The 16,870-nt window shown below is 40.3% G+C and overlaps 1 protein-coding gene across 2 annotated transcripts in view; it reads right to left on the bottom strand.

Moving 5' to 3' along the window:
* The window catches only part of LOC141083682 (protocadherin-10-like), a 176,121-nt gene that overhangs the window by 38,564 nt on the left and 120,687 nt on the right, over nucleotides 1-16,870 (bottom strand). The window contains exon 3 of one of the 2 annotated variants that reach the window (XM_073568070.1): nucleotides 12,743-12,828. In XM_073568070.1, coding sequence (XP_073424171.1) covers nucleotides 12,743-12,828 — 86 coding nt within the window. The remainder of the gene's footprint in view (nucleotides 1-12,742; nucleotides 12,829-16,870) is intronic. The other variant, XM_073568071.1, reaches the window with a different exon arrangement.

Consider the following 16,870-nt stretch of genomic DNA (forward strand, 5'->3'; position numbering starts at 1 on the left):
TTAAAAACCAACAAAGAAATCATCATTAAACCTGCTGACAAGGGAGGTGCAATAGTCATGATGAATACGTCAGACTACATGAAGGAAGCAAACAGGCAACTTATGGACACACGCTACTATAGAAAATTGGAGTCGGATCCGACACAGGACTATTACAAGGAACTAAACAAGTTGGTTTCTTGTCTGCCTGACCAGTCCATAAGAGCTGGCGATGACCTGATACCAGAGACTCCAAGAATAGGGACATTCTACATGCTTCCCAAAATCCACAAATCTGGAAATCCAGGAAGACCAATTATTTCATGTGTGGGCACCCTCACTGAGCAGGTATCTGGATGGGTAGAGGGTATTCTTAAACCACTGGTGAAGCATACATCCAGCTACATTCAGGACACAACTGACCTATTGAATAAACTAGCAGCAATAGGTCCTCTACCAGAAGGAACCATCCTGGCCACCATGGATGTGGAATCTTTGTACTCTAATATCCCACACCAAGATGGTTTAAATGCCTGCAAATTCTTCATGGAAAACACAGGGACTGATGCTGATGCTGTGGTGAAACTTATAAAATTCATCCTCACCCACAATTACTTTGAATTTGACAACAGGATCTATCTACAGGAGACTGGCACAGCTATGGGAAGTAAAATGGCTCCACAGTATGCAAATCTTTTCATGGCAAAGCTTGAAAGCGACTTTTTGTCCTCATGCCCCATCAGGCCCCTGGCCTACTACCGCTTCATTGATGATATTTTAATCATCTGGACGGAGTCTGAGCAACAGCTAAAGACGTTCCACGAACAGTTTAATCAATTTCATCCCACCATCAATTTAACACTCAACTACTCCAGTACTGAGATTAATTTTTTGGACACCATCATTAAGCTAAAAAACAATGAAATAGAGACATCCCTGTATCAGAAGCCAATCGACCGTCCAACATACCTTAAATGGGACAGTTTCCATCCAAAACACATAAAGAACTCTATTATCTATAGCCAAGCCATCAGATACAATCGTATATGTTCCAACCCTATGGACAGAGACAAACACCTTGGTCGCCTCAAAAAGACCTTTTTGAATCAAGGTTACCATCCAAGAACAATTGAAAACCAAATTACAAGAGCCACCAGATTGTCAAGGAATCACCTGCTAAATTACAAAGCTAAAGAAGAAAATAACCGAGTGCCTCTAGTAGTCACCTACAACCCAAATCTGGAGGTGCTAAGGGGAGCTGCACGGAAATTACAACCTTTACTACAAAAAGATGCCCGATTGAAATCCATTTTTCCAGACCCCCCACTGCTGTGTTTTAGGCAGCCCCCAAATTTAAGAAGCATCATTGTCAGAAGCTCCCTGTCCTCTACAACAACTGCAGGAACCTTTCCTTGCAACCAGAAAAAATGTAAAACCTGTCCATTTATAATGACCACGGACAAGATAAAGATCCCCAACTCACATCAGGACTACAAGATCGCAGGTACTTTCAGCTGCATTACATCTAATGTGGTGTACTTAATTATTTGTACTAAATGTCCAACTGGGGGTATGTATGTGGGGGAGACAGGGCAAAAGCTTAGAACAAGGATGAATGCTCATCGTCACACAATAAGAGAAAAAAGAATGGATCTACCTGTGGCAAAACATTTCTGTATCCCTGATCACAGCAGCGTGGATATGAAATTACTGGTATTGAAAGGTAACTTCAATTCTCAGAGAGAGAGACGAGTTTGGGAGTACAAATTTATGACGAACTTTGACACTCTCAGTGCTGGAATGAATGTGTCGCATGGATTTATGTCTTTTTACATCAATTAAGGAATTTCCTTTTAAAACCGTGTGGGGGCATCACAACACAGAACTAGACCCCAATCAGAGGACCATAAAACATCCGGACTCCTTATCTATGAACTGGTCCAATGTTTATATTTATGTTTCTCCCTCTCCCATATTGATAGTTCTGCTTCACGTCACTTGTCTTATCTATTGCATTTTTTCTAGGCTGTATTGTGCATAAATATGTGACTCTTCAGATTTTGTATTAGTCTAGCCTGATGAAGAGACCTGAGTAGTCTCGAAAGCTTGCAATGTGTTACCATCTTTTCAGTTAGAAATTAAAAGGTATCAACTACTGAGGACTCTCAATCCTGAATATTTTTCTATCTACTGGCTAACACGGTACATAGATATACATCTTCCCTGTACACTAAATAAATGAACTAAATGACCAACTGGGCGTCTATATGTTGGGGAGACTGGGGAAAAACTGAGAACAAGAATGAATTCTCATCGCTATACAATAAGAGAAAAAAGAATGGATCTACCTGTGGCAAAACATTTTTGTATGCCTGATCACAGCACCATGGACATGAAATTACTGGTATTGAAAGAATTGAGAGTCCTCAGTGGTTGATACCTTTTAATGGCTACCATTAAAAGGTATCAACCACTGAGGACTCTCAATTCTGAATATTCTTCTATCTACTGGCTAACACGGTACAATGATATACATCAGAGAGGCAGAAAAGTCTGGGAGTGCAAACTCATGATGACCTTTGACACTCAGTGAAGGAATGAATGTGTCGCATGGGTTTATATCTTTTTACATCAATTAAGGAATTTGCTCCTAAGACCTTGTGGGAGCATCACAACACATTACCAGACCCCAATCAGAGGACAATAAAACTTTCACTCTTTATCTATGAACTGGTCCAATATTTATGGCCATAACTGTCTATCACTCCCCCATAAAGATAGTTCTGCTTCACGTCACTTGTCTTATCTATTGCATTTTTTCTGTGCTGTGTTGTGCATAAATATGTAATTCTTCAGATTTTGTATTAGTCAATGCCTGATGAAGAAACCTGAGTAGTCTCGAAAGCTTGCAATTTGTTACCATCTTTTCAGTTAGCCATTAAAAGGTATCAACTACTGAGGACTCTATTTTTCTATACTAAATAAAGTAATTTGCATAAAAAATAGCAATGTTCAAAATAAGGTCAAAAATAAATTGCCAGCACAAATCAATGAAGATAAAGCATAGCATAATAAATGTAGAGAACAAGGAAACCTATAAAGTGATAGAAGAGAAAAGAACCCAACATATGTATTGCCATTAAGTCTGTGGCTTCCTCAGGGTAAAAAATTATTTAATTTCATTTTTCCATTTGTATTCATTGGTCTTGATATTGTGGTATTTACATGTTTTTGATTAAGAGTTTATTATTTTAGGTCTCCTCTAAGTTGGTATTATTCGAAGACAGATGAGGATTGGTGGTTGTCCCATATTGTGGTGATGCTCTCATTTCTAGTCATCAGTAAGTTCATTATTTCTCTTTTGTGTAATATCACTGTTTCCATTAACCATGTATGGTGACGTCACCTTCTGTACGATTCCTGTGAATTGAGACGGAAGGCAAAATGTGGAGACCAAAATAATCATAAACTCTTCGTATTCTGAAGTCACTGTGGCACGTTGACCTAATGGAGTTGGGCGCTATTCCTTGTCTTGCTGTGAGACTTCTTGATTACTTGTTGAATCCCTGGCTATGTTACAATCATGTTATAAGCAAATATTTTCGCACTTGAATCAATGACTATGGTAAAATCCAGATGTAAGAATAAAATGTCATAGTTTACGCCAAAGACCATTCCAGAATAGTTGAGTTTGAATAATAGGCTCCAAACCCTCTAGTTTCTTAAGTTTGCTGAATACTTAAATCTACAAATTCTGTTTTACCACCAAATATTCTTAAGGAATAAACTCTAAATTTAAAGCTGTGTGTTTTATAGTCCTTTTAATGTGTAACTCAGACACCTTCACTATTAATTTAGTTTAGCATGAAAGTCATTGTATTGAATTTTCTCCTGAAATTTATGTGAAAGTTAATTCCTCCTGACAGCACTGACCTGCTCCTCTACCAAGTGCTAATTTCTAATTTTGACATTGATGTTTGAGAAAGGTGCACTTCTTCAGCTCTGCTCCCTATATATCCTTCTCCAGTTTTGTCTCAAGATCTGCAAGTATAGGACTGGACATGTTATAAAACGTCTGGCTAAAATGATTCGTATATGCCCCTGCAGAGCACTACTGCTTTTATAAGGATTGCCCAGGATTAAATCAAAATTAGTCAGAAAACACTAGTAAAATAGTATATTAATAGAGGTGGGCCAACATTTGGGTGTTTGGGTACCGCGGGTTCAGCTGAACAATTACAACACGTTTGAGTACAAGTACCAGAACAGTACCCGAAACCTAACCCAAACACCATTCACTTGAATGGGGGGCCCGAACATCCAGTGTTTGCCACGTTGTCATGTGCATGACAGCGCAACAAACATAGCTTCTGATCAGCTGTGAAATCATCACCTCCAGTCAGACAGATGCGGTTCCTACGCTGTCAAAATACAACGTGAGCGTGCAGCTGTGATCGGAGGTATAAAGTTTACCTCCGTTCAGTGGTGACAGCTGATGAGACTATTGCTTCCATCAGCTGATGCCTGCTGCCGCTAATAACAGTGAAAGCAGGAGCAGCTGATGGGAGTATTCATCAGCTAGCGCCTGTGCTGTAAATAAATAATTAAAAAAAACTGCGTGGGATCCCCTTTATTTTTGATAACCAGCCATGCAAAACTCACAGCTGGGGGCTTCAACCCTAAGCTGTCAGCTTCAGCAAGGCTGGTTATCAAGAATAGAGAGATCCCCAATCCGATTTTATTAATTATTTAAAAAGATTATTTTAAAAAATGGCATGGTTTAGCCCCCATTTTTGACAACTAGCCTTGATAAAGCAGACAACAGGGGACTGGTATTCTCAGGATGGTAAGGGGACATGGATATTGGCTCCCCAGCCTAAAATAGCAGCCCGCAGCAGCAGCCCAGAAAAGGCACATCTATTAGATGCGCCAATTCTGGCGCTTTGTTTGGATCTTCCCACTTGCCCTGTAGCGGTGGCAAGTGGGGTTCATATTTGTGGGCTTGATGTCACCATTGTATTGTCATGTGATATCAAGCCCATGGCTTAGTAATGGAGAGATATCCTTGCTGAAGCTAACAGCTGTTAGTTGGAGCCCCAAGCTGTCAGTTTTTTTTCCTGGCTGGTTATTGAAAATAAAGGGAACTCACACCGGGGTTTTTTTTCATTTATTTACACCATAGGAACCGGCTGATGAATACTCCCATCAGCCTCTCCTACTCTCACTGTTAATAACGGCATCAGGCATCAGTGTTCCGTGAAGTCCTTGTTCGGTGTCTTGCCCAAACAATAGGTGTTCGGTACGGATGCCGAACTTTACTGTTCGGGTTCGCCCATCTCTATATATTAACCCTCTATCAATATTTTAGATTGGTATACCAGAAAGGTGGGATATAAAAATTTACTTTTATTCAAATGTTTTTTAGCGCAAAAAACGCATGCGTTTTTTTCCCTATCTTTTACATGGGTGCGCATAGGTGCGCATACACATGGGTTTGTACGCGCATGCATTTTTTTGTAGTGTGCGCTCGGGCGCACAAAATGCATCCTGTTGCATTTTTTGTGCGTCCGACTTGCCCTAAAAAAACGCATGCGCATGCAATGCGTTTTTTTTACACCCAAACACCCATTATAGTCTATGGGTGCGCATACGTGCGCATGGTAATGCGCACGTATGCGCAAAAAAAGCACCCAAACCCGCAAAAAACACACACAAACGCATGATGCGTTTTTTATGTGCGTTTGCACTGCGCACGGTGCGCAGCGCAAAAAACGCAAGTGTGAAAGTAGCCTAAACTAAGTTTTGTTACTGTTATTTCCCACATCAGTGCCACACTATAATATAGTACTGAAAATATGTAGCTATGATCTCTCTCTAGTTATATATTTCTGGATCAACAATACTATAATGTCATTCATAGACTGTTGTTAAGAATAAAAAAAGTCTCATAATTCATTGCATTCAATTCATAGTTAATGAGAATAACAATCTCACCCATATATGACAATATAGTACTTTTGATCCAGAAATAACCCTGACTACACCCCTGACCAGCAGCTTCCTATGTACAGTGCGCATGGTCCGCAAATTGCTAATCAGTGGTGGGGGGCGGGATTACACAGATTAGCTGGACTGCCATGCACGTGACACCTAGTCAGGCAGTAATAATCTCCTGCTCATGAAACACTGATTGTATTTAAATTACAACACACAACCTACTGACAATTTCCATTAAGTAATTAATTGGAGATAACAGTTACAGCCTAAAGACCCCCATATTTATTGAGGTAAAGTCGCCTGAACCCACCAAAGACAATGCCCTATCCTTTTGTTCTTCCTTGAGATGAGTCGCAGCCAAAGGAATCTGGCAGTGGCTCTGTCATGTAGGACACAACTGTGTTCCTATGTATGGAGGAGTCATAGCTTGGGGGCTAGCTCTTGGCCAAATAATTGTTTGGCCGACAGCTATTTAATGTGTCTGGGGGTCTTTATAAGTAGTGCTCCATAGCTTCTGATTTACGTAAAATACAAGAAGGTATCAGTTACGAAGGAAACTTAAACATTCAGCTACACTGAAAAATGTATTAAGATTAAAAAACTAGTTCCATGCATTCCGCAATTGAATCTGCAGAAACAACACATAAACCTGTCTTTCTCCCAAATTGTGACATACAGTGGGGAAAAAAAGTATTTAGTCAGTCAGCAATAGTGCAAGTTCCACCACTTAAAAAGATGAGAGGTGTCTGTAATTTACATCATAGGTAGACCTCAACTATGGGAGACAAACTGAGAAAAAAAAATCCAGAAAATCACATTGTCTGTTTTTTTTTCATTTTATTTGCATATTATGGTGGAAAATAAGTATTTGGTCAGAAACAAGCAATCAAGATTTCTGGCTCTCACAGACCTGTAACTTCTTCTTTAAGAGTCTCCTCTTTCCTCCACTCATTACCTGTAGTAATGGCACCTGTTTAAACTTGTTATCAGTATAAAAAGACACCTGTGCACACCCTCAAACAGTCTGACTCCAAACTCCACTATGGTGAAGACCAAAGAGCTGTCAAAGGACACCAGAAACAAAATTGTAGCCCTGCACCAGGCTGGGAAGACTGAATCTGCAATAGCCAACCAGCTTGGAGTGAAGAAATCAACTGTGGGAGCAATAATTAGAAAATGGAAGACATACAAGACCACTGATAATCTCCCTCGATCTGGTGCTCCACGCAAAATCCCACCCCGTGGGGTCAGAATGATCACAAGAACGGTGAGCAAAAATCCCAGAACCACGCGGGGGGACCTAGTGAATGAACTGCAGAGAGCTGGGACCAATGTAACAAGGCCTACCATAAGTAACACACTACGCCACCATGGACTCAGATCCTGCAGTGCCAGACGTGTCCCACTGCTTAAGCCTGTACATGTCCGGGCCCGTCTGAAGTTTGCTAGAGAGCATTTGGATGATCCAGAGGAGTTTTGGGAGAATGTCCTATGGTCTGATGAAACCAAACTGGAACTGTTTGGTAGAAACACAACTTGTCGTGTTTGGAGGAAAAAGAATACTGAGTTGCATCCATCAAACACCATACCTACTGTAAAGCATGGTGGTGGAAACATCATGCTTTGGGGCTGTTTCTCTGCAAAGGGGCCAGGACGACTGATCCGGGTACATGAAAGAATGAATGGGGCCATGTATCGTGAGATTTTGAGTGCAAACCTCCTTCCATCAGCAAGGGCATTGAAGATGAAACGTGGCTGGGTCTTTCAACATGACAATGATCCAAAGCACACCGCCAGGGCAACGAAGGAGTGGCTTTGTAAGAAGCATTTCAAGGTCCTGGAGTGGCCTAGCCAGTCTCCAGATCTCAACCCTATAGAAAACCTTTGGAGGGAGTTGAAAGTCCGTGTTGCCAAGCGAAAAGCCAAAAACATCACTGCTCTAGAGGAGATCTGCATGGAGGAATGGGCCAACATACCAACAAGTGTGTGGCAACCTTGTGAAGACTTACAGAAAACGTTTGACCTCTGTCATTGCCAACAAAGGATATATCACAAAGTATTGAGATGAAATTTTGTTTCTGACCAAATACTTATTTTCCACCATAATATGCAAATAAAATGAAAAAAAAAACAGACAATGTGATTTTCTGGATTTTTTTTTCTCAGTTTGTCTCCCATAGTTGAGGTCTACCTATGATGTAAATTACAGACGCCTCTCATCTTTTTAAGTGGTGGATCTTGCACTATTGCTGACTGACTAAATACTTTTTTTCCCCACTGTATCCCTTGAAAACCAAAGTTAGAAAATGTCTTAAATAATCAGATAAATAGCATCTTGCTTCTTCCAAGTGTTTTGTTACAGTATATAAAACACTGGGCCGAGCTGGTATTCTCTGTATTCAGCAGCTGTCACATATCTTTGATGACTTGGAGAACACTGACTATAAATCTCATTTGCATTCCGGCAGCCTAAGGAAAAACAAATAGTTTGACAGCAAGTATAGAAAATGAAAGTTGCGCTTACCGATTCTTCTGCACAGTTAATATAACAAACCAAAGTTTGTTTTTTTAAAAAAAAAAACCCAACAGATTACTTTTAAAGGAAATGTCCTTTTAAAGGATGTACCTATCAAGCGCTGTAGTGTATAGCGCTGTTATTTGTATATTAAGGATACAAAAAGGTACATTTTTCTCTTTTTGCCCTTGACGCTTTCTTCACATCGAAAAGAAAAATTACAATGAAGTACAAATGAAACCTCAAGGCTGTGTTATGTCAATCTAAGTCTATCTACCACCGATCTCGGAAACGCAGGTATGTCATTATGTCACCCTGGCAAAATATAACACTGTCACCTGACAATGAACTGAGGAATGCAGTTTTCCCATCACATCAAAGGTGACACCATTACTGGAAATTACAGTCTATGGAAAAGTACTAATTGGCCATAGATTTATCAGTATTTTCTGCTCATTATTGAATAAATCAAGTACTGACTGAAAGAATGGGACAAACACTATATTCCTCATTAAAGAGGTAGTCCAGGGTTAGACAAACTTGGCTGCACTCTTCCAAAATAGAGAAACTCCTATCTACAAGCTGCACGTGGTATTGCCAATCTGCACCATTTACGTCTGATGCAATTCTCTCGGATGGGAAAATGGAAAAAAATTCTCCAATTCTCCATCTCTTCCATTGTGTCAGTTTCTGGAAATCGGACCACTCTCATATGTCAAGAGCAGTCCGATGTTTTTCATGGACTCATTGACTCACATGGCTGAGTGTGATCTGATAGTGGGCATGCTGTGATTTTTTTTACGCAGACGGACTCTGGCCAAGAAAAAAATTGGACAGATGCATGTCCCATAGCATAACATTGGTCCGAGTGTGGTCCCATGTTTTGTCTGATCGTGCTTGGACCAATAATACAGCCTAAAATGAGTATCTTAGTGCTTCTTCAGAAATGTCCTGCTGCTTTAGAAACATGTAAAAGCTGCTTCCCAAACCAGAGACCACTCAATATGACGTGTAAACTGGGCCTACTTTTACCAGGTACGTACAGTGTATCTAAATGATCTTTTTACTAAAACACCAGCTAAATAAGACAGTTGTCCAGAGAAAAACAATCCTAACTCTTGATCTCTAGGCTGGGTCCAGACTGCCATATTTCACAGTCCGTATGCGGACTCCAATTCACAGGCTGGAACTTATAGCCTCGTAGCCATATATGAGGCCGTAAGCTCAGACTGGGAGACCGGTGGTCAGGCTGCTCATTGTGGGGGGTATACGGACTGTGAAATATGGCCGTCTGAGCTCGGCTTTAGTGTTACACTTTCTTCTGCTTTAGCCATTGTCCCATTGAGATTTGCCAAATGCCATTTACAATCCAGTCAATTTCCTCTCCTATGTCTCCATAGCAACACACTATTAACTGTCACCATGGACACAACTAAGCGTACATTCACATGTCCCGGGAGTGTTATGGCAAAATGCACGATTTTGAGGCTTTCCACCCAAAACGTAAACATTTCCACTAGTAAATCAGAAGTTATATTATCAGTCATAGTCTGGGTTCATTGCCTTACATGTTGCATATTTATTTTCTTACAGAGATGGTGAAAGCTTTCTGTTTTGGTGCTGAGTCCAAGTGATAACTGGAAAGACCGTCATTTTGGTTGTAACTGTTGTTTTTTTCCTCAAAAGCTGATGATACTCTGTGACTTCACAACAAAATGCCTTTCCAACTAGAAATAAAATGTGGCAATCAGTCTGATTTCCGATGGACTAATATATAGCATTTTTTGTTGGAAATCTTCTCTACAGGTGGAGTGCTAAGAAATATCCTAAAACCACCCATATGGCCAAAAACACCATTGGACCAAATTCATTACTGCTGTTCTAAAGTAAGGGAGAAGTATACTGAAGCAGATAGCAGACACTGTGCCCAATCTATCACGCGTCGTTATTAATTTCACACGTTTTCCTAAGGCCACCTCTTGACTGGCATTCTTTATACTAATATTATACATCGAAAAAAAAACGGAGCACAATAAAATTAATGTATTTTATAGGCATGTCTTCTTTTCTTGACATTTTTCAAAACTGTTGCATGAGGTATAGAAAGCAAAGTGGCCATCTGTGCAGGATTTCCCAGGACACGTAGGCCGAAAAGGGTCAGGATTTATTGCATGTAAATACCACTCAAAAGTGAACTAGAGGTGCTCTTGGTAGTGGGCTGGGTTGGGACAGGACAAAAAAATTGGCCACTATTTAAAAGTGTCTATAACACAGATGTAACCAGCAACAAATGAACAGCCAGCACACTCTGCTGACAACACAGCATGCCTTGGAAGTTAAAGCTATTAATGGAGCGCACTGTTCTAATGCTAAGTATATGAACACGCTCATTTGGCTATTGTTACATCTGTAATTAATTTGTCAAGCTTTACAGATGATACTTAAAGGGGTGGTCTGCCACTGATAGTGAATTTCATACTTAAATTAGTGATCTAACCACTGTTCTAATTTACTTTTATTTTCAAATTCCATACCCTTTCTTCTTCACTCTAATTTCCATAGTCTTTTCTGTTGCATAAGCGCCGGTTGTCAATTCTGATGCATGCTCAGTTTGGTCTCCCTGCTAACCACACTCCTTCGTTGCGTTCCTTTGCTGTCTTGCAACACTCCTTTGTTGCGCTCGTTCACATCATCACCACGCACATACACTGAGCTCCTTTACTGGCTTGCAACACTCCTTTGTTGCGCTCATTCATATCCTCATCATGCACCTTTCATTGAGCTATTTTGCTGTCTTGCAACACTCCTTTGTTGCACTCATTCACATCATCATCATGAACCTTCATTGAGCTCTTTCACTGGCTTGCAACACTCCTTTGTTGCGCTCATTCACATCATCATCATGCACCTTCATTGAGTTCTTTCACTGGCTTGCAACACTCCTTTGTTGCACTCATTCATGTCGTCACCACGCACCTTTCATTGAGCTCCTTCCCTGGCTTTCAACATTCCGGTGTTGCGCTCATTCACACCATCACCATGCACCTTCATTGAGCTCTTTCGCTTGCTTGCAACACTCCTTTGTTGCACTCATTCATGTCGTCTCCACGCACCTTCATTGAGCTCCTTTGCTGGCTTGCCAAATCTCTTTACTGTGCATGCAGTGACTAGCAACAAGGTACTGTGCATGTGTCAAAATGAAAACAGCCACACCACAGTAAATGAAACTGGCGAGCCAATGAATAAGCACAACAAATTAGTGTGGCAAGTCTGCGGAGGAGCGCAACAAGGAGCATGGCACGCACGAAGAACATACTTAGCATGTGTCGAAACTGGCAACCGGTCCATGCTCAGTAGAAAAGACACAGCCCGGCCTCTGTAAAGAATGTGCCTGATGACATCTCATTTTACAGCAGAGAGAGCAACTGTGGGGAGTGACCACAAGATTGCTCTCCAATGTCGCTTTGGTTCAGGTAAGCACACCATTAGTAGTTGACAAAGGGTGTACGCACTTGAAATGCATCAATGTTTTATCCATGTCTATCATGGTATTTTAACTTTACACTGATTTTTGTCCTTATTCACACTTCAATAAAGCAACCTTTGTGCTCGCAGGGCCAGATTACTTTTCCCTTTGAACTTTTCTATGTCAAGGCAGAGACACTGCCTCTTCTCCGAGCCACATTATTTCTACACACAGGTGAGTGAGAGCTCTTTCTCTTCTACACATTAAAAAATTGATTAGATTAGTAATTAAAGTAGGTAGTAGTATAGTATTAAATTCAATATTACTTTCAGATCAACCCTTTAATATCTGCAACTCGAAACATAATTTGGCTACTTTTGTCAAGAAGTAAAAGTGAGTAAATTCAATTTTTAATTGGCAAGCCAAAAAATCTCAGAAACCTACTCATTAAAAAATGGGTCTGTCTTATACCAAACTCACACATCTATGTTTTGTGGTCCGAGTGCAGATCACGGTGCCCAGACCGGTCGTGGGACAGCTAAGGATGTGTGAATCTGTCCTAAGATACTGTACATCCTAAAAGATCATACAGAAACATAGAAGTAGCCCCATGTTATCCATGAACGTTTTAGGTGTCTCGGTACAAAGCAGATCCAAGTGAAACCAGGTTGTGTTATCCATGAGGGTTAAAGCAGCTGAAAAGCGTAGAAAATCTTTGTAATTACAAGTAAAGGGTTTTAAGTTGGGCTAAAACCACTTGTAAGTGGCAATGTGCATATACAGACCAGTCACTGGGGAAACTAGTGAACGTAGTCTGTCGTGATCTGATTTCACACCTTTTCGAGTTCCAAGGTCTTCAAGACTTTGCGAGCTGGAGACAAAAAGAAAAAAGACATTAGGGATTGCTTTGTAACTGTTTTATATATTTGCTGTAAAAAGTCATTAGCAAGACATGAGCATTAACTGAAAAAGAGTAATCAGTACATTTTTAGTTAACATTATCTTATGTACAAGGATTATAGCAGGTTTTATTCTTCAACAGTTACTTAAGAGGTTTGCTTGGCTTAGACATTTCCATTGTCAAATACTTTATTAATATAAAGTATTTTTATTCTGTAGACAGGTCCCTTTGTCAATTTTGTGGAGCAGAGAATGGTCAAAACAAGCAATCTATTGATTTTCATGGTCAGTGGGTAATGCTTCGTTTTTCCTGTGGTGGCGCTGCAAGGGAACTGATCACCAGCTAGCAGGTTTCCCCACAGATAAATGCCACATTTCCAACAACTTATTATCTAGCAGTTTATCCTAAAAAAAGGAAATGTCCAAGACAAACAAACCTAGTAATTACAAAGGAAGAAGCCATTATTTAAATTCATGTATTTTTGGGGGGTTAGTTGACCAACTACTTAGTTTTATGGAGGTGACACATCCATGTTGGAAATTGAGATCAGTTATGGTGGGTTCACATAATTATGCCCTTACTCAGGCAGGAAGAGTTCACTCTACCTAAACTTTTCATACAAGAGCTATTAAAGGGATGATCTTAGACATTTATAGCATAGCTACAGGACCTCCCACCACTGGCCCACACCTATCTTGGGAATTTCCATCTTATGCCGTCATAAATGTAGCGATGACCTCACATGCGTGTCTATCTTCATTGACTTCTATGGATCTTCTGAAAATTGCTGAGCAAGCGCCGTTGGCTTTTTTTTCAAAACTCACATAGAAGTCAAAGGAGAGAGCCGCGCATTGCTCGGCAATCTCTCTATTCGTGGTGGTGCAAGATGGAGATGCATTCGCAAAACAAAGCTGGAACCTGCATGTGTCATACATTTATGTCATAAATGTCTGCAAAGTGAATTCTCTCAAGGCCACGTTCACACGTTCAGTATTTTACATCAGTATTTGTAAGCCAAAGCCAGAAGTTGGTGAAAAATCCAGAAGTGGTGTCGTGTTTCTATTATACTTTTCCTCTGATTGTTCTTCTCCTGGTTTTGGCTTACAAATACTGATGGAAAATACTGACCTAAATACGGAACATGTGAACGTGGCCTAAAAAGTGATGTCTTAATTACGCAAGTACCATTAAATGGATATTTTAAGATTAGAAAAATGTTCTTCTGGTTTTTCCTAAATAGGTCCATGAGGGGAGTGACTAGTTTTACGACTCGGCTTAGAACACATGACTAGAGCTGGGTTTAGTAAGTAGACCATTTTTTTTCTAATCCCAGACAACCTCATGGACAGTGTCGGACAGGGGTACCAAGGACCCACCAGTTACCATCTCCAGGGCCCCACTTTTTCACTACATGCAAACAAATTTATTTAACAATGAACTGGGTGGATTGTTAAATGAATAAGATCCTGCCATTGTCTGTACATAGTGATTTCAGTATATTGGGCCAAGTACTGCTCATATAAGAGGGTGGTGGCCCACTATGGAAAAGAGGCCCACTGGAGGATTCTACTGTTATCCTGAGGGCCAGTCCAAGACTGCTCATGGACCCTGTAGAAGTTTCTTATCAATCAACAATTACTTACACATATTTTTTGTGTATTTTATAGCAAAACTGCCCTATATATTCCAATTATATTATTATAAGTAATCATCTGTAAATGTAGAATTATGTTGCTTCCATCTGAATTCATATAGCTCTTGTTCACGTCACTATATAATGTGCAATATAATAATACCAACATTTACTGAAGCGACATAAATAATGGATTTAGGTAACAACGGCTTCGCTTACAGCATAAATAGTTGTGGAATTTTAACTAGGCCACTTACAATCGCAAGAATCCCACTGGGAGACCTGAAGCTAGTTATGCCTTTTTTCTAAATTGTTTTTTATTGTATTCCCATCTGACACATTAAGATGCATTTCTACCTAGCAGAAAAAAAGCCTCAGTATATATAATTCTTTCAGTTATTCCCTTCCATCAGCTTGTTCATAATTCTATTCAACCATTTCTTAGTTATGACTTTATCTGGAAAAGCAGCCTGACAGTTGTCTAAAATGGGAAAAAAAAAAAAGTTTCTGCTTTCTTTCAAAAATAGCGCCCCACTTTTCCACAGGTTGAGTGTTGTATTGCAGCTCAGCATTAGTCACTTAAATAAAGTTAAGCTGCAAAACTGGCTAAGACCAATGAACAGGCTCTTATTTTGGACTTCCTTTTTAAAGGTATTCTCCAGGAATGGAAGGAAAATAAAGAAAGAAAATGTGATTAGGAATAAATCCCAAAATATATTTAATTAGAAAATCACATTTGATTTGTCTACGGCTGTATTCACTATAATACTTTAACATGGCAGCCATCTTTACATTGATAGGAACCTGTCCTACATTGTTAATAGAACATGTGCCTGTGAGCATGTGCAGTAGGATGGGCCTGTGAGCATGTGCAGTAGGATGTGACTGTGAGCATGTGCAGTAGGGTGTGACTGTGAGCATGTGCAGTAGGATGGGCCTGTGAGCATGTGCAGTAGGATGTGCCTGTGAGCATGTGCAGTAGGGTGTGACTGTGAGCATGTGCAGTAGGATGTGCCTATGAGCATGTGCAGTAGGATGTGCCTATGAGCATGTGCAGTAGGACGCTCTGGAGAAACCTATGCCATATAAAGATCAAAGCAGTGGAGTGTCCTCCTGCACATGCTCACAGGTACCAGTCCTATTAACATTGTAGGACGAGTTTCTATTAGTGGAACTTGCTGCTATATTAATGCAATATAGTGAATACTTTTTTTGAAAGCCCAAGGTCATGCTCTATACCTGAGGGCGCTAAAAAACGATTAATGATAACACAAAAAAGTGCACTTAGGCTACTTTCAGACTTGCGTTATGAAGCCGCTAAGCTCCGCCCCTCAGCCGCGCCTGCTCCTCCTTAATCTTAGGTTTTACCATTTGATTTATTTTTTCAGACTATATTGGGATATTCTAGGACAACCTGATGCCAGACGCCGCTCCATGAATCCACAGAGAGGCAAATTCCCAAAGATAAAATTTATTGAAAAAAACAAGGATTTACACCTTCCTCAGGTTAATTTTAACTAAGGAAGATGAATATCTTGCACCAAAGCACGTTGTGTTTACATTTTTTTCATTAAATTTTACCTTTTACTAATTTGTATCTACAATTTTTCACAGAGCAGCGACCGACTGACGCCAATCTGTTTTATCTTCGCCATTTACCCTTTATCGACCTACTCCTAAGATGACTGCAGAGACCTGTGGATTCCAGCCTAAGGGTGCTTTCATATTGCGTTTTGGCACCCGTTCAATGGAACCATCAAAGCTTACGTCTGAACCCCCCACAAAACGGGATTGAGACAGGGCCATAGACTATGATGGTGCCAACAGAGCAAACATGAGCTCTGCTGTGCATCATTTTCAGGCATTTACGCCTACTGGAGATGCAATCAAAGAAGTGTAGACAGCGTCCAGTCTAGGGTGTCGAATTAAAAGAGCAAGAAGTTATTCCGCCATAAAGAGCACAACTTTTTGACCCATAGTGGGTCTTTTTCAAGTCTACTACATCTGCAGGTGCACCTCCAGTAGACTGAAAATTATGCACAGCTGAGAGAACTTCACTCTGTTGGCACCGTTATAGTCTATGGCCCTGTTGGCACATGCATCCGAAACCCGCTTTTTGAGAGGTTCAGGGGTTTTTTTGAGCGGCTCAAACATAAGCTCTAATGGGTACCTAAATGCAATGTGAATCGACCTAAATGGGGCAGCAGCCTCTCGCTGGTAATATTCTAGGCCCCAGCCATGCACATCGTAGACTTGTGTCTATTAAGTGCACAAATCCTTGATACCGGAAGTTATTGTCATATTATTAGGCAAAAGGAATTAGATGTATATTTTTGGGGATCCATGGGGGCTTTTTTGTATTTATAGTCAATTTTAAAG

Source organism: Dendrobates tinctorius, unplaced genomic scaffold, assembly GCF_039654945.1.
Source record: "Dendrobates tinctorius isolate UK_male_01 unplaced genomic scaffold, ASM3965494v1 ptg000020l, whole genome shotgun sequence".
Lineage (NCBI taxonomy): Eukaryota > Metazoa > Chordata > Amphibia > Anura > Dendrobatidae > Dendrobates > Dendrobates tinctorius.